The 25,092-nt window shown below is 42.9% G+C and overlaps 1 protein-coding gene and 1 long non-coding RNA gene across 3 annotated transcripts in view; both read right to left on the bottom strand.

Moving 5' to 3' along the window:
- Positions 1 to 15,946, bottom strand: part of PDXK (pyridoxal kinase) — a 49,308-nt gene extending 33,362 nt beyond the window's left edge. For both annotated transcript variants that reach the window (XM_083362465.1, XM_083362466.1), the window contains exons 1-2: positions 15,551 to 15,946; positions 879 to 933 (exon numbers count right to left, since the gene is read on the bottom strand). In XM_083362465.1, coding sequence (XP_083218591.1) covers positions 879 to 933; positions 15,551 to 15,640 — 145 coding nt within the window. In that variant the 5' untranslated portion in view covers positions 15,641 to 15,946. The remainder of the gene's footprint in view (positions 1 to 878; positions 934 to 15,550) is intronic.
- LOC310640274 overlaps positions 1 to 25,092 on the bottom strand; it is a 367,510-nt gene that overhangs the window by 33,362 nt on the left and 309,056 nt on the right. The window lies entirely within an intron of this gene.

Genomic DNA, 25,092 nt, shown 5'->3' with positions numbered 1-25,092 from the left:
ACTCCAACAGTTTTCAAAGACAACTCTCCACCAAAAGCACAGCTGGCATGAGATTAACATGTAGCTAGCACTGGTTATCCTTGAGGTACATGGCATCACAGTCTGGTATATTCAACTAGTGGGGGTCCTGTGGCACTTTTATTCTCATGGATCTAAGTCAGTGATGGCAAAACTTTTAGAGATCGAGTGCCCAAACTGCAACCTCAAACCCACTTATTTATCGCAAAGTGCCAAGGCTGCATCAGCATTGTGGTGCTCTCAGGGGTTGGGGTGGCCCACTGGGTGGGCATGGCTGCAGTGGTCATGGCAGACTGGGTGAGCGTGGCCGGGGCCAGGGTGGTGGAATCCCCAGGGGGCCAACGCTGCTTGCTCGCTCACTTCCTGCCCTGTCGCTTCCAAACGCCACGTGCTCACTACTCTGGTGAAATCTGCTGGGGCAACGGCATGCGTGCCCACAGAGAGGGCTCTGAGTGCCGCCTCTGGCACGCGTGCCATAGGTTTGCACCGCTGATCTAAGACTTGCAGCTCTGTTTCAGACTCCATGGAGGTGGGCGGAGAAAGGCTCTGATTCTGACTCTGTCACTGAATCCCAGGGAGTTACATATATTTCTGCTTCAGAATAACTAACCTTTGCCTCTTCCCTCTTCTTTGAGTGTGACATAGATGACAGAGAAATAAAGACTGTCAAGTGTATAGATGATTGGTTTAAGAGTGCTTAGTCAGGGATACCATGTCAACACACATAACAGATATAGGTCTACAACCATTCATTGGATACTGCCAATAGCAGCTTTCAACACTAAGGAGAATTTCTACAGGCAAAATTTGTTCTGAATTATGACAGACTAAATTGCCCAGGCACACACACACACACTTACCTGTATGATTTGAAAACTGGACAGAGTTCACAGTATCTATTTCAAAGCCCAACACCTATAATAAAAGAAAAAAACCTGTTTATGGAGGGGTTTTTTCATTTTTCAAGGGTAGTAAGATATTGTTATAATTTAGTATTCAATATGAGTTGACAGTAGATGTAAATAAGCAAAATCAAAGAGTAAAATGCTTTGAATAAAGAAAATGTACAGGAACACATCAAGAGATAAATTTAAAAAAGACATCAGGTTTTACAATATGACAAAAATAGTACAAATATTTGCAGAAATACATTTAACCCTAAAACAAATAACACTGAAACTAAAACAAGCGTAAGAATGGAAAATGCAACAATCAGGATTTGGACAGCTGAAAAAAAAACATTTGGAGGAGAGGATAAGGAATATATAATTTATTTATTAAACTTTATTAAACTTATATGCCGTCTATCTCTCCAAAGGCAGCTTACAATCAATCAGTATACAAAAGCATAAAATTTTACAAAAGAAATAGCATTCTTTTGTAGAGTTTGAATTCTACCTTCCACAGAATTACAACAGCAATGTGTATGCATGTGTGCTCATGTACACAGTGCATAAAGGTAAAGGTTCCCCCACACATGCGTGCTAGTCATTTCCAACTCTAGGGGCCGGTGCTCATCTCCGTTTCAAAGCCGAAGAGCCAGCGCTTGTCCGAGGACGTCTCCGTGGTCATGTGGCCGGCATGACTAGACACCAAAGGCGCACGGAACGCTGTTAGCTTCCCACTGTAGTGGTCCCTATTTTTCTACTTGCATTTTTACGTGCTTTTGAACTGCTAGGTTGGCAGAAGCTGGGACGAGTAACAAGCGCTCACTCTGTTATGCGGCACTCAGGATTTGACCCGCCAAAGTGCCGACCATCTGATTGACAAGCTCAGCGTCCTAACCCACTGAGCCACCGCGTCCCTACAAAGTGCATAGGAAAGCAGTAAACACTATGGCTGCACAGAGATCTAGTTGTGCATAGCAGTTAAAGTACATATGTGCACAAAGATAACCTATCAGGAAGATTTTAAACCAGCTGCTTCTTTTCCTAGACTTTATGGCTGTTCTCCAGAGTTGATCCATGATCTCAGGAGAAGACATGTTTGATTTATACTGTTCTGATGCTACCTATAAGCCTCTGTGCACTGTAATTCCCATTTTGCTCTTTGAATCTTGATCTCTACAGAGCCCTAGTAAATATCAGTTCTGCTTTATAAACGGTACTTTAGATGTTGGTTAAATATATTTTGATGTTTCAGACTTGGAACATTTAAATCCACTGCTAGAGAAATGAAAAACGACAGACAAATCTGACATTTAATATAGTTGCTCTCCAATTCTTGTGGGCTGGAATAAAATAAACTTAGGAAAAAAAAGGTACAATATACAGCCTCATGTATCTTAAGGATACACAGTAATGATGCAGAAATAACTGTGTATAATCTATTTTCAGGCAATTTGCTGGCAAATTAATGACACTTGTGCTAGGCACATTGTGCTCCAGAGGCATTATTGTCCCCTTAGAATGACAAGCCAGGGTAACCCTTTCCCCATTTTGTCAGTGATTGCTACTGTGCCAAAAATGAAGCCTTTGCACACATTTGCAAAATCACAGCAGACTCTGAAATTTGCTTCACTGTTTGGGGAAATCCACAGTTCAGTGAACCAATCCACACAACATCTGCCTCTTAGGGAGGCTGAGGATTTTTTGTTTTAAAGCTACATCTTTAGCAGCTTTAAATCTTGCAATAACCTCTTTGAACTAATCCTCCTCTGAGTAGGAAGAAGAGCAAGAGCTGGCCAAAGGATTTGGAGAGTCTGATACAGTAGTGCCATGCTTAGCATGGCAATCTTTATAGAACAGACCTATATATAGTGTCACTATATATTATTACAATATATAATGACCTGACTTTGGATTTTGATTCTAAGCCTGAAATGATTATTTCAGTTTGGTAGCACCATCCTATTCACCTCTCTGAATGTTATCAATATGGAATTCTTTGTTTTACCTTTTACTGGATTCTGATCAGTTTGAAACTAAGGACAGGGCTAGGTGTAAACTGTATCACAACCATATACCCTGCTCCTAATAGCTCTCATCAATGTAACTATATGAATATGGTTCACAAGATAGCAAAAATAACCAAGAGAATTTGACTAGCTCCATCAAGATGCAGAATCTATGATTACAAAACCTGTAATAGTATTTTTCCATCTTGAGATACTACTACCCTGTTCCTTAATATTGATACTTAGCCCTGTTGCTCTTTATTACCTAAGAAGTAGTTACCACTTAGTGGTAACTAAATCACTTAGTAATTTACCACTTAGGTTTGACAAGCACACTGATTATTAAATCCTGGCAAGGTGGTAGTAGTGTTGATCACTGGAAAGCAGGGTCAAGATTAAAATTCAATATAATCTTGGAAAAAAGAGGCTCTCCTAAAACATCAAATTTGTGATGTCCAGTCTTATGTTCTCCCTACACTTTCACATGGCAAGCAAAATGTGCTACTTTAACTGATGTGGCAGCTATCACTATTTATGTTTGATCTATAGATTCTACACAGAACTGCTGCTAAAGAGCATATGAAAACTTCAAAACCAGCAATAATGGTGGCTATTACTATACTGTGACTATTACTCCTATACGAAAGAATTCTGCTAGTAGCTGTTTTCCAAGTTCAGACGGCTAGCTTTAAGTTTAAAACTCTATAAACAGCTGAAGAAACAACCAGTTTCATTTCAAGCCTGTCAAATTATTACGTTTTACATAAGGTCCTCTTGAAGTTAATTGACATTTGCTGACATTTGCTTGTCAGTCCAGCAGGGATGGGCATTCTCACTATATTGTGGAACATACTGCCTTTGGAGTTGAAATTAATCTATATTCTCTTGGCTCTTAGAATATAATTTAAGATTTTTTAAATTTTTTTGCTTTTAAAATGATTTATTGGCATTTAATACTGTCTTACAGGATGTCACTTTTTCCCCCTGTCCTGACCTTGTCCTATAAAATGGCTTCTGGCAGGTGTCACATTCATAGTTATAGGGAGGGAAACAGAACTCGCCAGGATTGGTTTCTGCTGGAATTTATAGTTTAGGTTGACAAGAAGGGGAATTTGAACATTTAATGGGATTGTTTTTGGTATGTATATATGCATTTTTTAAATCTATTCTCCTTCTAGGATCATCTTTTTTCAAGTAAATGTGTTAATTTTGTGCCAGTTGTATTTCTTCAGTCACCAGGTACAAGTATTGGAGAAGCCCAGAGAGGATACAGGGTGTCCCAAAAGATAGTATACTATACAGTAGTGGCCAAAATTGTGGAAATCTTTTGGGAAAAGTGTACATTTGAGGTTTGATGGCTAATAACACCACTTTGTTTTGGAGTAGTACCAAAAATTATATAACAATGGAAAGATAATTTAATGTAATGCAACAAAGTGTGTTCAATTATCTGTATTCTAAGAAAAGTTATAGCCAAATAACCAGAAAAAGGAAGCACAACTTACTTAGGTTGATATCAGGTAGCTTTGCTTCATCTTATTGTAGCCAATGAGCATGAGTGTTTAGAGAGCCAATCAGGTGTCATCTTGTTTTGGCATTGAGCCAATTAGATCACCGTAAGATTCAGTTAAGGTAGACTGATATATGATAAACAGAGAATTCAAATATTTATATTATCTTTATTTCATTTTCCCTTTGAACCCTGCTATGCCGCTATTAGGGATGCGGTGGCTCAGTGGGTTAGGACGCTGAGCTTGTCGATCAGAAGGTCGGCAGTTTGGCGGGTTGAATCCCGAGTGCCGCGTAACAGAGTGAGCGCCTGTTACTCGTCCCAGCTTCTGCCAACCTAGTAGTTCGAAAGCACGAAAAAATGCAAGTAGAAAAATAGGGACCACTACGGTGGGAAGGTAACAGCGCTCCGTGCGCCTTTGGCATCTAGTCATGCCGGCTACATGACCACGGAGACGTCCTCGGACAAGCGCTAGCTCTTCGGCTTCGAAATGGAGATGAGCACCAGCCCCTAGAGTTGGAAACGACTAGCACGCATGTGTGGGGGAACCTTTACCTTTACCTTTTATGCCGCTATTACTAGTTAACCAGAAAATGGGAGCAAAGGGAAGAACAAGATAAAGATAGCTGAAGAATTCAGACTAAACCTTCAACTGGCTCCATTTACAGCAGATGAACAAAAACAAAGCACAAGAAATACCTATTAGTCATTTTTTTCTTCCCTTGGGAAAGGAACTGATTTTTCTAAACCAGAAGGAAAGATAAGTCAGAACAAAATGTGAAAAAAAGAGCAGATAGCACAACCTTGTATATAGTATAAACTGGTGCTTCTCAACCTCAGCAACTGGCTTAGGTTTCTTACTTCCAAGGAGTTGAAATCCACGAGTCATAAAAAAAGCCAAGGTTGCCTATCTCCGCTCTAGGGGCTTCTGAAGCTGAACATCTTCTCAACAACTTTCACAAAAAAGGGAAATGTGGAGACAAGATGAAAACTGTCCAGTACCGCTGGATCCAAAGAGGCCTTCTTGAAGAGGGGGAAGACCAATTGTTGTGGCAGTGCTCTTCGTGTCTCTTCTGCCATTTCATCCCCTTGTTCCTCTAACAAATAAGAGAAACTCCAGGATCCATGCAACTAAGGCCACAGATAAATTGTGCATCGGAGTCTCAGAATTAACCATAAATTGTTGTACGGCATATACCACGTTGCTCACTTTGTGTCCCCAAAGATAAAACACCCAGACACAAACTGAGCAACGTGGTATATGCAGTACAATGCAGTCAGCCATGTGCAGATCTGTACATTGGGGAAACAAAACAAAAACGTCATAAACATATGGCACAACATAGGAGAGCAAACCTATCAGGATAAGATTCAGCAGTCCATCTGCATTTAAAAGACAAAGGCCACTCTTTCGAAGACAGCAACGTCCACATTTGGGACAGAGAGGACCGCTGGTTTGAAAGAAGGGTCAAAGAAGCCATCTATGTCAAAACTGAACGTCCCTCTATCAACAGAGGGGGAGGGATACATCATCTATCTCCAGTCTACAACACAGTCCTTTCAACACTTCCAAGAAGATTCCACACACATTAGCACTACTCAAGTGACCTTGAAGACACAGATAAGCCTCCAGGTAGCACTAACAGCTTGCTAAAAGAATACAAATGACCAGCTATCTGCAAGGAGTATAAATCTTTCCATTCCCCACCATCCAGTCAGAGCTGAAGAAACTTCTTGGATGAGAAGAGAAACGTCTTCAAAGAAAAACAAGAAAGTCCAGTTGCCTCATGAAAAAGCATCTTTGGGATAACTATGACCTGGATGACTGAGACTCTCCATAGATGTCCAAATAATTCCTTTAAAAATCAGAATGTAATGACCTGGATGACTGAGAATCTCCATAGATGTCCAAATAATTCCTTTAAAAATCAGAATGTAATGACCAGCAAAGGCTGGTGGTATAAACTGATATATCTTGTTCGCTCTTATTAAATATATGGTAGTATAAAATAGCATTTCTCAGCCCATGATATGAAGGGTTACAAAGCTTCTCTCAGGAGTTATTTTTGCTTTATCATTGCAGTTTGTGTCTTTTACTATACCTGCCCTGTCATCACCTACAAAAGAGGTCCAGAGCCATTCAGTGAAAGAGCCATTTACCTACTTAAAAACTGATGTGCATTGTGGGTAAATCTGAGATCAATCACTCAGGCTCAGCCCAATCTGTTTTCCAGGATTGTTGCTGTAGGGATAAAACAAAAAAGATCCTATTGATTATATATTTACTGGCAGCATGCAACATGTTTATGATTCAAAATGTCATAAAACACCTCACTTTTGAAACAGACTACTTTTGAGCAGAGGCCAGGTGATTTAAGTCTGAAACACTTTCAAGAAATGCTCAAGATAGCCCATTTCATATTTTAAACAACTGTTTAATTCTCAAAGTGTGAAAAAATGGAAGCATTAAAAGCATACCTTTTAAAAGCAGTTCTTCATTAAAACATAGGAAGCCAGTATTATATCAAGTATGCTCTTAGTGTCAGCTTGAGGCAACAAATTAAGATTTTAGCTATTTTTTAAAATCTTTTCTCTCCTGTATAGATACTCTATTGTCATCATTTGGATTAAATTAGTTGCATTTAGTTGCATCCTGCAGAGGAATGCAATGGGGCGGCTCCAAAGGCAAAGGAGAAGGCATTAGGAAGCCACGCCTTGGCTGAATTATAAAAGGGAAGGTGTGGTAGGTGCTGGTTGCCAAAGGCAACCATTTATGTTGAGGATCGAGTTTCTGTGGACTGTGTTTGTTTGCCTTGGACATTGACTCAGGTCTGTGAATAATAAAAGGGATTGGTTACAATTACAATTGTCTTTAATTAAATAGAGCCTTTCTAAAGAAGGGAGGCATTTTTGAGTTGAAAAGTTTCTTCTAAATTTTTATTTTTGTTTTATTCCCCAAATGATTCAGTTGCAAAGGCCTGTGGTACAAACTCAGAGAAGCAACCATCATCACTGACTCTTGCTCCCTCACCAAAAGAACCCATTGCTGAGCTAACACCTAAGTTGGCCATTGAGAAGAGGGCAGCAGCTACAGTTACTAACAGGGCAAGGTTTTATAGGTTTTGCTGTGTCAGTTTAACCTGGCTATCGTCTCACAAATGGCACAACCATAATGCCTAATCCATCTGGAAAACTATTGATTTTTAATGATTAATAGCAATCAGAAATTATAAGGTCAGATTTTTAATGGGAAACTAATGAGTAAGCTTTACTTTCTCATCTTGCTTTCTGACCAGTGGCTTCCTTCTGCCAAGTGAAAAGCAGAAAGCAATACACAATGCAGGATAGCAGTTTAATAAAATATTTCCATCCCCCAAATAATAAGTGGAATCTGTCCCACTCAAGCTAAGGGAAAATGCAAGAAATCAAGCAAGCTTGCTCAAATCCTGGGTGATGGAAGTTCATTGGGCTGACAACCGCTCTGGGCTTTGATTTCTAAACTATCTAATAGATTTGTCACTGACAGACATCAATTTACTTTCGTTCTTCTGATTCACTTGGCTGTAAAGCTGACATTTTGACTACTTTTAAAAAATCTTCTTTATTGTGGTTAATTTGGATGTTTAAAGCAGCTTTCATGTTCTCCTATAAATAGGAGCAAAACGTCAGCATGAGTCAGAATGCTGAGCCGTTTTTCAGTTGTGATTCAGAGCAATTTAGTTTACAGAGGTTTCATTGCTCAAATGCACGACTTACCTCCCTCATCAGAAACAGCTGCCACTACAGAGCACAGATTAACCTCACAGCTTCTACTCTGCAAGGGAGCACATTCTGGCATACTTTGACGTCTGCTCCAGTACTTAAAATGCATGATAATTTTCCTTCTGGTCATTTTTTTAAAAAAATACTTTTCCTTTCTCCAAATTAGATATTCCCGGAGTAGATTCATACTACTGTGGCTTCTATTCAGTAGCAGGAAAAGTTTCTCCAAATCTACTTGCACCTTACTTGATCAATGAAAAATAGAGGAATTTTGTAGATTATCCAAGAATCTCTTATTTTACCTTGGTTCCATTCATAGTTTCTCTTGTAGTCCATGAATTGGGGATGTAAAAACCAAGGTGGCTGACCAGGCAGTGCAATCAAAGGCTTACACCTTCGTACATGTGTCAATGTCACACATACAAAGGTGTCAACTGTGCAATGAAAACCCTCCTCCCTCCCATCCCCAAATGCTACTAACTGAAGTGAAGCACCACAGAACTGGCTACAAAACGAGGAAAATTAGAAAATTAAAGGGGGGAAAAATGTTCCAATAGAATTCTTGTGCAGTTTGCACTGGGAAATATTTAGCTAATATCTTACCCCAAGATAAGCTGAAGTCTCACCTATCTTGTTGTGTTAGGTCAGGGGTAGGCAACCTTGGCTCTTTTATGACTCGTGGACTTCAACTCCCAGAATTCCTGAGCCTACCCCTGTGTTAGGTGAATATTGATTATTGTGGTCAATATTTTTTAATAACTATCCAAAATACTAAGTCTTTTCAATATTTTACACATACACTAAAAATTCATGGAGAATCACGATGGCACACAGAATACCAACAAAATCACAGAATCCAAGAATATAAAAACAGTTATCTTACTAATAGCCTTTTGTAAATACATCTCTCAAATCATTAGATAAAATTCCATATAATGGGATATTTTTTTATAATTACTTGAAGAGGAGAAGTACCATAACCAAATGTCAACTTTTACGCTTGGGACAGGTTATCTTACAGGTATCTTCCTGTATGAGCTAGTCTGGCCTTTATAGATTAGGCAGGTTGGATTCAAAAGAGGACCTGGAATGTTACTGCATCCAGATTTTAGAACTAATGTGCTATCTGATTACATTTATGAGAAGTTTTCAAGATATTTTAGCTGCTATGCTTTATAAAATGCAGTTTCTGGTACATATTTCCATGTTCATTTTGTCTGTCCTTGCATATCATAACTGCTGCTTTAAATGATCCATTGTTAGAAAGGATCCATTCTACTTGCTAAAGTTCAGTTGTAAATATGTTGAATAAACTCCACATCTTTTAGTATTTTCATATTCTGCTTTGGTTGAAAAATTCTCAAATGTTAAGTGTAACAAAAATTACAGGGTGTGTGTGAAAGCAAAAACATAGCCATAAAAATCAAGCAAAAGAATATGGCATTAATTTAAATTCTGATGCCTGTGTGGAATTTTCAGTACTAAGTGAAAAGTACTCAGTAAAGGAACCAGACTGATCTCTCTGGGAAGAGAATTCCACAACTAAATGCTACAACTGCAGAAATGTTCTGCTAGGACTGGGAAATGATCGGCAGGACGTTTATTGTTGAACTAGGTGATGGTTAGCTGAATATGAGTTTCTTTTTCCTGGATTCTGCTCCCCACTCCCGTTGAGTGACCTTACAAATTATGACAACCTTTCACATTTATTCTCTAGAAGAATTGCTCAAGTATATCAATAATGCTGTGTAACGGTAGATCAATGCAAAATGCTAAAAAATGCAATGCGACATTTTATTTGTTTATGAGTTATTGTTAACTCCTTGTCCCAACATGTCTTAACAGACTAGTTTTGCAATATAAAGCCTGAATACAGAAGGGAATTTAAACATGGAGGATACAGGTAGTATCCTAACCTATAATCTTAACATAAGAACTTAAGCAGTACCCTGATGAATTGGACCAATGGCCCATCTAGTCCAGCAGACTGTTCCCTCAGAGGTGAACCAACTGCACAAGGAAGCCCACTAGTCTCCCAGCAGATACTTTCAAAGGCAGTCACACTGCTAACAAGGTTAATAGCCAGCCATCTGCATGACTTCCGTGAATTGGTCCAACCCTTTTTTTTAAGCCAATCAAACTGATAGCCAGTACCTCATCTCTTCACCAACATTTTACTGTATAGTTTCAGGGGTAGGGAACCTTGGCTCTTTTATGACTTGTGGACTTCAATACCCAGAATTCCTGAACCAGTCATGCTGACTCAGGAATTCTGGGAGTTGAAGTCCACAAGTCATAAAAGAGCCAAGGTTCCCTACCCCACATACACAGTTCTCAGAGGACTCTGCAATGCGATCTTCTCAGCATGTGGTCCAGTCTTAGTACCGCTTTGCCACTTTTAACAACTCAACAACAGGGTTTTACACAACTCATTTTCAGTGAAACCAAAGATAACCTTCCAAGAGATATAAATGCAAATACATGTTTAGGAACCACAACATGTTCATGTTTAGGAACCACAATTGGGACAGCAACTTGGTTGTTAAGTGAATTGTTGCTAGGTGAAATCACAACTGTGCTTATAATCTCAGTACAGCTTTCCTTTGCTTTACAGACCTGCAAATGTTGTAAACGTGAAGATTGGTCATAAGAGTTACTTTTTCATCACCATTGTAAGGGCAAACTGTCACTAAACATGGCACTCACTGACCAAGGATTACTTGTACTATTCTATAGATAGTAGACAGACGTGTTTATGTCTGCAGCAGAAAACATACTGGTTTCTTATATTTCTTCAGACTGCAAAATGGCATAGATTATTACACACTGCTTTCTAATATTCCAGTGACTGGTATTGAAAACCAAAGAGGAATATGGAATATCTTGTGTCCAGCAAACATATGCTTCAAAGCTTAGTAGTCCAAACTGCCCATGCTTACCTAACAGCAAAGGGGGAGGTGGGAAAGGGCGGGAAGATGTCAATAAACCAGATAAACTATTTATCACAATCCAAATACTATTTTGCTTCCTGAACTTTTACCAGCAATACATACTATTTGTTATTTTGCTATAATCGTTATACTGTTACCTTTCTACCATAAAAAAGAACTGTGTTCTGGGCTTTCCCCTGACAACCAGTACACAGGAACATAGATACTAAGTCAGACATTTATTTATTGTTGCTAGTCAACAGTCAGTTTTTAGGCTACTATGTTTTTTAGGACATTTAATCTTGGATAATTTTAAAACATTCTATATATAATTTTTTTTACATTTTTCTATCAGAATATTTTTCTCCATTTCTGAAATATGTAAACTTTAAAAAGTGAAGAATGTCAATTTTACTGTTTTATTTTTTCTTCTAATTATAATTTGGAACATTTTCCCCCCAACAAAACCAATTATTACAGTAGTTCTCAACCTGTAGTCCACGGATCTTTGGGGGGCGGTGTGTGATGTATTCAGAGGTGATCTGTAAAGTCTTGAAGAAATGTTATGATTTAAATCTTGAGTTAAGTCTTGTGGGCCCGTGGCCATGGTGCATAGCCACAAAAGGTATTTAAAGGGGGTCTCTGCTGAAGAAAAGGTTGAGAACCACTGAATTATTATATTAGTCACAGAAATCTAAGTTCAAGTTACTTTAACTTGATAAAAGTTAATCTCTTCCCTGAATTGCAATAGCTAATAAAGTGTTAGTCTTCACCATGGAAACTTTTTTAGGTAACATTTCATTAAATTACTAGTGCAGATTAAATTTATAGATAATTTATACTTGCAAAAATGAGAAAATGCTACGTGACAGCAGAAACCAAATGATGTTTTCTGTGACAATGTGAAAAGTGTAATTCAATGGATATAATAAGGTAAATATATAAATATGATAAAAAGCAAGAAAAACATACATACTTAGAATATTACTATTTTCTGATTGCAATTTGTAGTAATAGTACTATTTCTTTTATGCTTTCCTTTTATTGATGCGATTGTAATAAGTCCACGATTACTGCATACTGCATGCATAAAAGATATTTCTATGCAAAACAGTACTTGCAAAGTCCTTTACTGTTTTTTAAAAAATCAGTTTTTAAAATTTGTTTCAGATACCGGAAAAGAGAGGTTAAAGTAAAAGCTATAAAATTATAGTATAAAATATCTGTTACAGAGGCAGGTTATAACTAAAAAAACATCTAGCCATGAATTTCATATAATATGCATGATGTTCCCCTTGATTTGTATATGCTGCTGGGCAAAAAATTTCAGGATAAGTACTTGGGGATCAAGTTAGCTATTTATCTTTTGCAGTTATTAATTTTTAAGTAATACAGAAAATAATTTTACTAGATGTAACAATGGCCATTCTTTTCCAATTCTGTGGTACCCCTGTGTCACATAAAGACACTTTTCCACATATTTCAAGAAACGTAATTCAGTTGCAAAACAATTTCCCATTTCCCCTCAAAAGTGTACAAAACATGTATGTGAGTCCTTGGTGGTCTCTGAACTTGACTGATTTATTGCAGACGTTTCATTACCCAAATAGGTAACATCTTCAATGCTAGAAGGGATTGAGGTTTGCCCTCTGTTTATATACAGTGGCTTCCCCTATCAGTATTGGTGGGAGTGTTTTCTTCTTGATAGTTCCTTGATTAGGTTATTGTTTTCTACTTGAGTAAATAACTGAGTTGGTAGTTCTTGATTGGGGTATTAGGTACTGCTCAATTGTTGGTCTGATACTAATCCTAGTGTTAATCCTTACTTATCTGGGTGTTGAATGCTAGTGAGGAAGTGTTTTGGTCTTTTTATTTTCATATTATTTTTTATTGGCTCTTTTGAATGATGTGTAAATGTTGTTTATCTCTATATGCCTGTTGATGGTTTATTTGTGAGTGCTAGGCTTCCAGAAACTCCCCACCATTTTTGAACTTAGTTTGGTCTAGAATGTTCAGTTTCCCAGCTGAAACTATGGCTAAGACTGTCCATGTGTTGTGCAACATGTAATTCAAATACATTGATTTCATGTACAGAAATCAATGTTTAAGTTGCAAAAATGATTAATTTAGTTGCATAAAAAACACACACAGTACTTTAATTGGGGGAAAGTTTTTTCTAGCATTTCTACATTTCTTCTTCTGGAGATAACCACATCAGTCTGTTGCAGCAAAAACTAAAGATGTCATGGCACCTTAAAGGTGAACTTATTTATTTGGTACAAACTTTCCTGGATTTTAGCCACCAGAAATTAAAATATTAACCTGAGTCAAACCACTCAACTCCAAATTGGGTAATGGATAGAATTCGAGATGGTGAAAACAGAAAATGAAATGTGCAATATTTTCTGAAAAATTATCTAATTGTCATGATTTATGGAACAGCTCCTGGTAATAGTGAGCTGATTAAAGAAAGTAAAATCACACACACGTTAAAGTTTTTTTTTATGAGTTTCAGGAGGTAAACATTGAACTCCTTCATGAATTGTAGTGTATTTCAAAATGAAAGTGTACATGTTAAGAAAAATGTTGCTTATGATTGACCACCTTGATAAAATGGCAGAGTGTCATGGAAAGTAAAAGGCCTTTATTAAAAACTAATTCTTGAAGTCAGATTTGTATCTTGTTTATTTTCTTCTGTAGAAACAGGAGAGTTTCATTTGCAATGCAGAAAGGATGCAATTTATCATGCCATAAAAAAACAGATTAGATCAGAGAGCAGCAGGTACCTTGGATTACAACTCCCATAAGCCACAGCTAGAATAGCCAATGTTCCAAGAGAGATTACAATAATCTAAAACACCAGGAAGTGAACGTATAGTCTACCTGTCTTATTATTAAAAATATTTTAAGATGATGCCACCAAACAGCCTAACCTTGAAAAAAAAGAACCAACTAAACTCGATGATACTGAATAAAGTGGAATGGCATACATTATAAAATATATTAATTTTTTAAAAAGAGGAAGTCAGGAAGGGAGGCTCAGCCAATCTCAATGCGTACATGGTTGTACTTTGACAATAAAGGTTCATGCATTTTCATTCATCAAAATATCACTCGTTACATTCCCTAGAATTTGATGACCTATCCTGGCAAGTCTTTAAGGTGCCCTAATGAATACATTTCCCATTTTCTCTCTCTCTCTTTCTACCGCTTCAAAAAATATAAAGGAATCTTAAGGGTCAACTAAGTCCACCAGGGGCAATTTCCAATGATCCCTATGATAAAGAGACCAGTAGCGTAGCGTGGGTTGTCAGCACCCGGGGCAAGGCAAGTAATTTGCACCCCCTAACCCAGGGGTAGGCAACCTCGGCTCTTTTATGACTCATGGACTTCAACTCCCAGAATTCCTGAGTCAGCATAGCTGACTCAGGAATTCTGGGTGTTGAAGTCCATGAGTCATAAAAGAGCCGAGGTTGCCTACCCCTGCACCAGACAAAAGGTGGTTCCAACAGCTGTGTTTCACAGCACGCCTACCCACCATTTGTTGAATTCATCGATACTAACCTCCTGGACTAGTTCATACGTGCTAGGTCTAGGACAGGGGTCGGCAACCTCGGCTCTTTTATGACTCGTGTCCTTCAACTCCCAGAATTCCTGAGCCAGCTCAGGAATTCTGGGAGTTGAAGGACACGAGTCATAAAAGAGCCGAGGTGCCGACCCCTGCCCTAACCCATGGATTTTAGCACTCGAGTCTCTTCCACTAGATTAGTTAAAGAAACCCTTACCCCCTAAGCACATGTATTGTTTGTTATGAAAATACTGATGTAATTAAAGTAAAATGCATCTAATGCGCCCCCCCCCAGATGTTGCACCCGGTGCGGCCGGCCCCCCCTGCACCCCCCACGTTACGCCACTGAAGAGAGGCCCACTTCTTTTCTCTTCTTATTCTACCTTGAACCTCAGCTCCGGGATAAAGCCAGTGTCGGCATTAATTAAAAAAAAACAAAACACCAAAAACTTGGAGGGCACCTGCTGCAAAAACAAGATACAATAAAACCAAGCGCGCAAGGCTTTTGGACCCCGACCTTGGCAGAGACCCGCGGCCTAATGCAAATCATTCGGGCCGTCGAGGGCTTCTTCCAAGCCGCCCCACCAAAGCCCGGCCTTAAGGAGAGGAGTGAACCCGCAACCTCCAAACTCGGCAACTCCCTCTGAACAGCCAGAGGTGAGACCTCGAGGGCAACAGCGGGCAGATCCCCTTGGCCGCGTCACGGCACGACACGTGCGTCGGCAAGAAGGCGCACTCCGGCGCGCGGCGCCTCCAGGCTCCGCCAGCAAAGCGCTCCAGGCGACAGACAGCCCGCTCGCCGCCCACTCCGAAGCGGGAGCTTCGGGCGCGCCTGAGTAGCCGGCTCCGCTGGCTCTTCCACCTACCTGTAGGGGGAAAGTCGCCGCCTTGTTGCCCACGTAGCCCCGCACGACGTGGCTCTGGATGGAGAGCACCCTGCACTCCGCCTCTCCCATGCCTGCGCACCCTCGGGAGAGCAAGGAGCGGAGCACGCAGCAGCAGGTCGAGCCGGGCAGAGGGACAGAGACGAGGTCCGGGCCGGCTGGTGCTCGGCGGCGGCGGCGGAAGTGGTTTAAGGGCACATCTACCCAGCGGCAGACTGGCAGAGAGGAAGGCAGCAAATGACAGGCGAAGTCAGGCGATCGGCGCGGACAGCTAAAAGCTCTCCTTACATCACAGATGAGACTGAGCGGGCAGCGGCTCCCTCGCGCCCAATTTAAAGGCACCCTCGCACTCCGCCCTGCAGCGGGAGGAGTGGCTCGAGCAAGGGGAAGGCTGTCTCGGAGGACAGGCGAGGAGCAGAGGGAGGGGAAGGGCAGGAACGGCCATTTCCTCCCCTCCCCTCCCCATCGTTTTGCTGCTGCTGCTGCTGCCGCCGTCGCCGCCAGTCAGCCGCCGACACGCGGCAACTACGCTAAAGGTGCCCTTGCGGGTGCCCACGTCCCGCTTGGGGAAAAAACAGAAATCTCACGCCGAAACGCCTCCGTGCGGAGCTTCCTGTCCGCCCTCCCCTTCCCAGGTCACGCCAAATGCTGGAGCTCCCAAGGCTGCTCGTGAACGATGCTTAAACGCGGGGGTTGTGAGAAAAGCCACCTTGTGACACGTTTTAAAGACACAGCAGGTTTCCGGTGGCTTTCGTGCGGGGCTTGGCCCAAGATTAGATCCTCTTTCCCGTGCCCCCATCGGCCAAGGCTTTCAGGTGGTGATACAGGATGCAGCTCTACCTCTCTCTGCTGCCACCAAAGGGTCGTCTGGCTTTTCGCAGCCCTGATTTGATAACCCTGGTTATCAGAGCCACTTGCCTGAAAAATACTAGCAGGGTAGTCCATTCAGATTCTGGCCAGTAATCAAAGGTCCTATTCCAGGGGTGTCAAACTCAATTTCATTGAGGGCCGCATCACCATTGCGGTTGCCCTCAAGGGGCCGGGTGGGTATGGCCAGGGTGGGCGTGGCGTACTGAGTGGGTGTGGCTAGAGTGCGTACAGCCTACTGGGTGGGCATGGCCAGCTCTACATCATTCACATCAAGGGTGCCTATGGGGGCCCGGGCAGGAGTGGGACAGATCTGAGGGTCTCTGGCAGAAGGAGGGTCTCTGGGCCAGGGCCAAGGCAGTGGGGGCTGTTCCCTCAGTTTCCAGGATGGCTTCACGGGCCACATGAAACCACTTCGCGGGCCAGATCCGGCCCCCGGGCCTTATGTTTGACATGTCTGTCCTATTCTGATTGGAACATGGGTATATGCTACCTTTCTCTCTTACACATGCATTGGGTTTTGATAGCAACAGTAGGATATGAAGGATGTGTTTCTTTGGAAGCACAGACAAAATTTGCAAGCTCTTGATAAATATATTTAAGACAAAGAATAGATGATACACAAGTAAGTATGGGATTAATTGTCACAATGAATGATGAGCATCACTAGATTAGAAGAATGTAAAATGAATCATAAAGTTGTAGTATAGAAACCAACTGAATTGATTTCAGGGCCCATGAGATCTCTAAGAATCCCCTAAATACCTGGCACATTTGCAAAGCAAAACAAATATTTAGGGAAAACAAAACAGGAGCGAAGGAGGGGAGTGAGGATGCTAAGCGTGGAATGCTGAAAAGACTTTGGAGAAAAATAGTGCATGAGTAGCCATTCCTGAAATAAAAAGCCAGGTAACTGGTTTGTATGTGTAATCAACTTGATACATTCACAAAAAGCCCATATGTTCATTCTCCAATCATAGCTTTCTGTTTTTGTCTCCACTTCTTCCACCATTTTCCCTCAAGAAACAATATTAATGGAGAAAAGATGGAATAGCTGCACTGATTTTATAGATACTATGAACTACTGTGGATTGATTTACTTATATTAAACTCATTAAAATAACTGGAACTTTAACCAATTAACTTCAGAGTCTTTTTCTTTTCTTTTCTTTTGATGGCCCTTTGTTGCCGGTGGAGTTGGGTTGTCTCAGTGGAGCTGAGCATTTATTGGCTGAATGCCCTTCCTGACACCTAAGCAGAGTTGGCAGCAGATATGTTCTCTTTGCACCCTGATAGAGAAACATCTGCCACTGTCTGGGATTGAACTCTCAACCTCCCAAGTGGGAAGCAAGCGTCTTTACCTATAGGCCACCACACAGCACACTTCAGAGGTCGACTATAAATAATATTAAGTCTGCATCCAGCCCTTATGATTTACCCTGTTTCCCAAAAGTAAGGTCTACCCCAAAAATAAGCCCTAGGTTGATATGGGGGTAGAACTGCCCCATATGCCCTGCACCCACTCACCTTGCAGCCAGGCCTCTCCTCTCTAGCCCACTTCTGTGGCGTTTTCTGCAGCCAGGCCTGCATTTCTCAGTCACAGGCCTTTTCGAAAGACCACTGCAGCTGAGAACCAAGCTATGGATAGAATCTATAGCTTGGTACTTGGCTGCATAGGCCTTCTGGAAAGGCCTGACTAGGAAATGCAGACTGGGATACAGCTGCAGAATGAAGCTGCTCCTTCGGTCAGAAGAAGTGGGCTGGCTGGGCGGGGCTGTTGGTGCCAGAGTTGAGTATAAAAGACCCCCCCCCCAAAAAAGTAAGACCTGGTGCCACTTCTGGAGGCAAAAAAGAAGAAAAAAGACCTGGTCTTATTTTCAGGGAAACAGTAATACACATTTGATTTGTATGTACAAATTTTATCAGAACCAATTTTAAGACTTCATGCCATAAAAATATAAATCAAAAAAGCAGCATGTGAAACAAATATTTTGCTTTCTACATTCTATAATTTAGTATGATCTCTGTTAAGGACTTATTTTTGTGGTGTTCTTTTTCCCTGTGTAACTCATGTATTATGCTTTAACTCAGTACCTTTGGCTTTGTTTCAAGTACTGAAAAAATGTGCACAAAATGTGCTTTAAGAGCAGATTATGTTGTTTGGCATTGTTTAACTTATTCTTCTGAAGTCGAGCAACAGGGGTAAGATTATTAACCTCAGTTATTACTTTGGTTGCAGTTCATTTTGTTGCTCTTGGATTATTATGTTAAGCAAACTTAAAGTCAAAGAAAGAGGAAAAAGGAGAACTCTAATCACAACATTTAAAGCAAGTATTGGCCATAACGTTTAAAGCAAAAAAAGCAGACTATAAATGAAATAAAATGAACAAAATGTACTAGGGAATTGAATCCAGTAAATCATCCCCAGAAGCATTAAGATTTCATAAAAATATGAGTATCTTCGGACAACACCTGAAGACTTTAAATGTAAATTAGACCAGAGGCCCCCAACCTTTTCCGTTTGGCGACCTGGAGGGAAAAGGAGGAGCAGGAAAATTTATGTGTGCCCACACACCTGCATGTGCATGCACAAACAGGCCGCTCACACCCTGGCAGCGCTAGCGTCCACGTGACACTGATGGCGCTAGCCCTCCTGCGCAACACTGACCACTAACGCCCACGTGCATGTGCAAATGGAGCATGCAGTATTTATTCCCCTCGCGGCAGCACTAGCACAAGTGGGATTGTGCATAAACATGCGCGCACTTGCCAGCCATTCCCGCGGTCCAGAGGCCACAAGACCACGGACCGGTACTGGGCCACAGCCCATAGGTTGGGGAACCCTGAATTAGACAACCCATTGGGTCCTTTGAGAGGAAGCTAATGAAGTTTGAAGTGACCAGAATAAACATTAAATTTTAGGCTGACCATGATTTTTTTTACCCGTGATCATCTAAGACAGGGGTGTCAAACTCAATTTCATTGAGGGCCGCATCAGCAGTGCGGTTGCCCTCAAGGGGCCGGGTGGGTATGGCCAGGGTGGGCGTGGCCTACTGGGTGGGCATGGCTAGAGTGCGTATGGCCTACTGGGTGGGCATGGCCAGCTCTACATCGTTTGCATCAAGGGTGCCTATGGGGGCCCAGGCAGGAGTGGGACAGATCTGAGGGTCTCTGGCAGAAGGAGGGTCTCTGGGCCAGGGCCAAGGTAGTGGGGGCCATTCCCTCACTGTTTCCAGGATGGCTTCACGGGCCACATGAAACCACTTCGCGGGCCGGATCTGGCCCCCAGGCCTTGTGTTTGACATGTCTGATCTAAGAAGACTATTTATCCTAAATAGAAAAATAACCATAATGGAAAATTAATTTCGGTAATAAGTCAATGTTTACTTACCTAAACAGATAAACAGAATGATTATAGGAGAGCAAAAAAGCAGTAGGAGTGAGAGTGACTATTTATTTCTAATGGTTTCGTATTGACAGCATGTGGGAAGCTGCCAGGGAGCGTTGGAAATTTCATCTAGATGGGATAAATTGGAAGGGATTATTTTTACCTTTAAACCACAGAGATTTAATTCTGGAGAAAGCAAGTTTTGGGAAAAGTTCAAAGATGAACTGGAAGAAATGCTAATGGAAATGACAGTGACATATGAGACCAAACAAATGCTACAAGAGGTACAAGGCACTGAAGAGAATTGCACATTGGGCATCATAAGTATTGACTTTCCCCAAATCTAACTATGGATTATAAGGCATTTGTGGATAGTTTTGTGTTAAAGTTTAAGAGAATGACTAAAGATCAAGGGACTTTGGTATGTTACCATGCTTTAAGATTAATAGTCAAAAGACAAAAATGTTAACAAAAATACGAAATTCGAAAATCAAATAGAACTGATGGAGAAAACTGGTTTTAAAATTGAGAAAAAATAAAATACTTGGGTATCATTATGACAAATGTGTTGTATGCTAGTTCAAAATGATTGTGTTAAGGCATGAAACAAAATTAAAAAGAACATGTTAAGATGGGAGAAACTAAAACTGTCACTCTTAGGGATAATCTCTGGTATCAAAATGAATGCTTTGATGTTTTTGTTTTTGTTTCAGACAACAGCTGTTTTGACAACTGGTGTACCATTTAATCAATAACAAAAAGATATATCTAAATTTATATGGCAGGAGAGAAAAAAAATCACACATTAAATATTGTGTTTTAAGATGCAAAGGAAAGAGGAGGGTTGGGGTTACTGAATGTGAAATTGTATTTTGCTGCTTCTTGTTTGGTCTGGATGAAAGAATTTTTTTTAATTTTTTTTAATTTTAATTCCATTTATATCCCGCCCTTCTCCGAAGACTCAGGGCGGCTTACAAGCTTAGCAGTAGCCTTCATTCTATGTATATGCCTGCTTATTAGGGCTTTCACACACACCCCAAGCGGCATTATTACAAAGTCAGCTTATTGCCCCCAACAATCTGGGTCCTCATTTTACCTACCTCGGAAGGATGGAAGGCTGAGTCAACCTTGAGCCTGGTGGGACGCGAACCTGCAATAATTGCAGGCAGCTGGTGTTACTTAAGGAGGCATTAGCCCACTGCTCCACCAAGGCTCAGTTGTTAGGAATGTTGTTAGGAACAAGAAATTTTTAAAGGTAGGTCATGACCTGAGGTTTCGATGACATCATTATTTATGGTATGATAGAGCTAAAATTAAGGTAAGTTTTATATTTCTGTATAAATGTGTACAATACAAGTAAAGTTAAATGTGGAATACACAACACAGCTAAAATAACAGTTAAAGGAACACAATAATCAGAGTTCTAATTAGTACAGCATATTCTGTATATTATATCAAATGTTCTTTTTCTACCTTTGTTAGGGAAACATTGCAAGTGAAACAACCAAAACACTTGAAAGAGTTAATAAAGTGCATTTCTATTCTATAAAAAAGGGATAATGATAACTGGGCACTTTTGCAGAAATAAAAAAGGCACTTTGCCAGAAACAAGAGTAGACTATGTATTTATCCAGTGTACATATTAATTTAACTAATTTTCATGTAATTAATAAATTACATAAATATGTGCTTGTTGGTTTTCTGACGATTCCTTACATCAGCGGTCCCCAAGCCCCGGTCCGTGGACCAGTACTGGTCCATGGCATGCCAGCAGCCGGTCCGCACAAACATGCAAAGCCCCATCCGCAAGATGTAGGCAGCACACAAAACCACACCCCCTCCAGTCCGCAGAAAAATCTCTCTCCACGGAACTGGTCCCTAGTGCCTAAAAGGTTGGGGACCTCTGCCTTACATTTGTACACTGAATAGTCATATTTATCTTGAGAGTAGATAAGAACTGGTTTTGAGCAATATGATGATTGTACAAAATTATCAAATCAGTTAAAGTTTGCTTCAGGATATTTCTTCAAGGTTGTCTATCCTGCTATTCCCTGTATAATCTGTTTGTTTTACTTTTTTCCTTTTGTTAACGATGCTTCCTCCACATGCTCTTCTCGAAAGCAGATAGTTTCCTGAAAGCAGACGATTACAGGGAGTTCTTGGCCTCCATGATGGCCATGGACCTGACCCAAGTAATTCAGGGTCCGACCCATGGGGGGGGGGACACACTCTCGACCTAGTTTTCTTATCTGGGCAGTGGCTTGATGATCTGGGAGGGGGCTTGCCAACTATTGTCCCTCTGTCATGGTCCGATCATCACCTCCTGCGGGTGGTCTTCCACTATGCCACCCCCCACTGCTGGGCTGCGGAACCGACCAGGTGGTTCTGCCCCAGGCGCCTAATGAACCTGGAAAAGTTCCAGGCGGCGCTTGGGTCTATACCTATCCCCCTCGCTCACAGCCCGGTCGACGCCTTGGTGGATGCCTGGGAAAGCGCTGCCACCGAGGGGCTCAACCGTGTTGTACCCTTGTGACCCCTTACCCGGTGCAGATCCCGGTGGGCTCCATGGTTTTCTGTGGAGCTCCAGGAGATGAAGCGTAGGAGACGGGGTCTAGAGAGCTGTTGGAGATCCAGCCAATCCGAATCTGACTGATTGCAGTTAAGAATCTTTATAAGGTCTTATCTTGCGGTGATGAGGATGGTGAAGGCTAATTACTTTGCTGCCCTCATCGCGTCCGCAGATAATCGCCCGGCTGCCCTGTTTAGGGTGACTCACTCCCTTCTTAACCTGGAGGTGAGTGTTCTGAACCAGCCCTCTTCTAGCAAACCCCTATTCAAAAAGAAGAGACTGGAGAGCGTCCAAGGCTAAAAGGCTTCTGCCAAGATTTAATTACGCAGTTAACAAAAACACTAGAGCTTGTCTTCTCAAGCGGAAAAGTTGCTTTCAGCAACCAGCCCCTCCCCAAACACTCCTTTTATAGAGAGCTCAGGGCGTGGTCTCCCTGTGCCTCCTCCCGAGGAGTCCCACATTCTTTCTTTGTTTGTTCCTGCTCGACTGCCTCCTGCGTCGGGCGTCCTTGAACAGGACCAGCTGTGGATCATCATCTTCCGCACTATCGGGCTCACACAGCTGAGAAGAGGGCCCCGGCTGGGAACTCTGCCAAGCCTCCACGCCATCATCAACCGGTTCGTCTCCCACACGGTCCTCCTCCCCCTCATCTGAGTCCTCCGACACATCTGAGCCGGCTGCCGAAACCACAGGCTGGCCCTGAGTCACAACACTATCCCGCACCGCAGGGCCCTTCCCCCGGGTCTGCCGATCCGGATGCGGTCGGGATGGGAACTGTTCGTGAAACGCAGTCACCAACGCAGGGGCATGAACGGCGGTCGCGTCTTCCCATGTGAAGTCCTCCGGCCCGTACCCTTTCCACTCGATCAGGTACTGGAAGCGACCTTTCAGCCAGCGGGAATCCCTGATGCTGGCGACCTCGTACTCGGGGGTGCTGCCTCCATCACGAGTTCCTGATGGGGGAGGTTCCGCTTGGCGAAGTGGACAGGCCGGTTGTTCGGGGACCAACAAGGACCGATGGAAGACGGGGTGCACGCGCAGGGAACGTGGCAGAGTTAAACGATAGGCGACCGGATTGATGACGGCCTCGACTGGGAACGGTCCAAGGTAACGGTGGTCCAGCTTCCTCGCCGGCCGAGTGGATGGTAGGTTCCTGGTGGACAGCCAGACCCGATCCCCCACCAATAGTGGAGGCGTATCCCTTCTCGACCGATCGGCGAACCTCTTGTAGTCGGCCTTGGCCTTCTCCAGCTGCCGTCGCACCAACCGATGGATCGCCTGTAACTCCGCCATAAATTCGTTCGCTGCCGGCTCCGATGAGTCCACGGGAGAAAGGGGGAAAAACCGGGGGTGATAACCCACGTTGGCCAAGAACGGTGTCATCTGCGTGGAGGTGTGCTGCGAGTTGTTAAAGGCAAACTCGGCTATGGCCAAATAGTCCACCCAATTGTCCTGCTGCAGGTTAACGTAGCAGCGCAGATACTGCTCTAAGATGCCGATGACCTTCTCGGTACCCCCGTCGGTCTGAGGATGATGCGCGGACGAGAGGCAAACCTTAATGTCCAACGCCCGCATCAACTCCTGCCAGAAGCGGGCTGTAAACTGGGCCCCCCTATCGGAGACGACTCTATCGGGAAGGCCGTGCAGCCGGAACACCTGTTGGATGAACATGCGACTAGTGGCGCGAGCTGACGGTAAGCCGCAACAGGGGATGAAGTGCGCCATCTTGGTCAACATGTCCACCACCACAAACACTGTCGTGAAGCCGGAGGATGGGGGTAGATCCGTCAGGAAGTCCATGGACACAGCCCCCCAGGGTCTCTTGGGTGTTGGCAAGGGCTGCAGTAAACCAGGCGGGGCCCCTGTCGCTGACTTGGCCTGCCTGCAAGGAATGCAGGAGGTGACATAAGACTGGACATCGTGTCGGACTCGGGGCCACCAGAAGGTACGGGAGACCAGGTTCAGAGTCTTGAACAGGCCAAAATGCCCCGCAGCCGGGTTATCATGACACTGGCTGAGGACGAGTCCCCTGAGTGGCCCTCCGGGAACATAGAGCCAGTCACGATAATACAGGAGTCCATCCACGACCGACCAAGGTGAATCTGGCCCCACCTCTTCCTTCCGCTGAGCCACCCACACCTCCTGCTGCTGCGCCTCCCGGATCCGAGCCCGTATATCCACCGGCTCCCGCACCGCAGCAAAAGACTCGACGGGGATCACTGTCCTGGGTGGAAGCTTGTCTTCCGCTCGGGTGTATTCGGGCTTTCTGGACAGAGCATCCGCTCTCTGGTTGTGCCCGCTTGGTATGTACCGCACCCGGAAGTCAAACCTCGCAAAGAAGAGGGACCACCGGATCTGGCGTTGATTCAAATTCCGAGCGGTCTGCAGGCTTTCCAGATTCTTGTGGTCCGTCCGGACCTCAATCTGATGCCGCGCCCCCTCCAGATGATGCCTCCAAGCCTCGAACGCCGCCTTGATGGCCAGCAGCTCCTTCTCCCAGATGGTATAGTTGCGCTCCGAGGGGTTCAATTTCCGAGAGTGATACGCGCAAGGGAAAAGGGTACCGCTGGGCGTCGTTGCCTGGAGTAACACGGCCCCAATGGCAATGTCGGAGGCGTCCGCCTCCACGACAAACGGCCGTTGCGGGTCAGGATGCTTCAAGATGGGCTCCTTCATGAAGACGTCCTTCAAAGCCTGGAA

The sequence above is a fragment of the Vipera ursinii genome (genome assembly GCF_947247035.1).
Source record: "Vipera ursinii genome assembly, chromosome: 4".
Classification (NCBI taxonomy): Eukaryota; Metazoa; Chordata; class Lepidosauria; order Squamata; family Viperidae; genus Vipera; species Vipera ursinii.
This window is presented reverse-complemented; position numbering and strand designations above follow the sequence as displayed.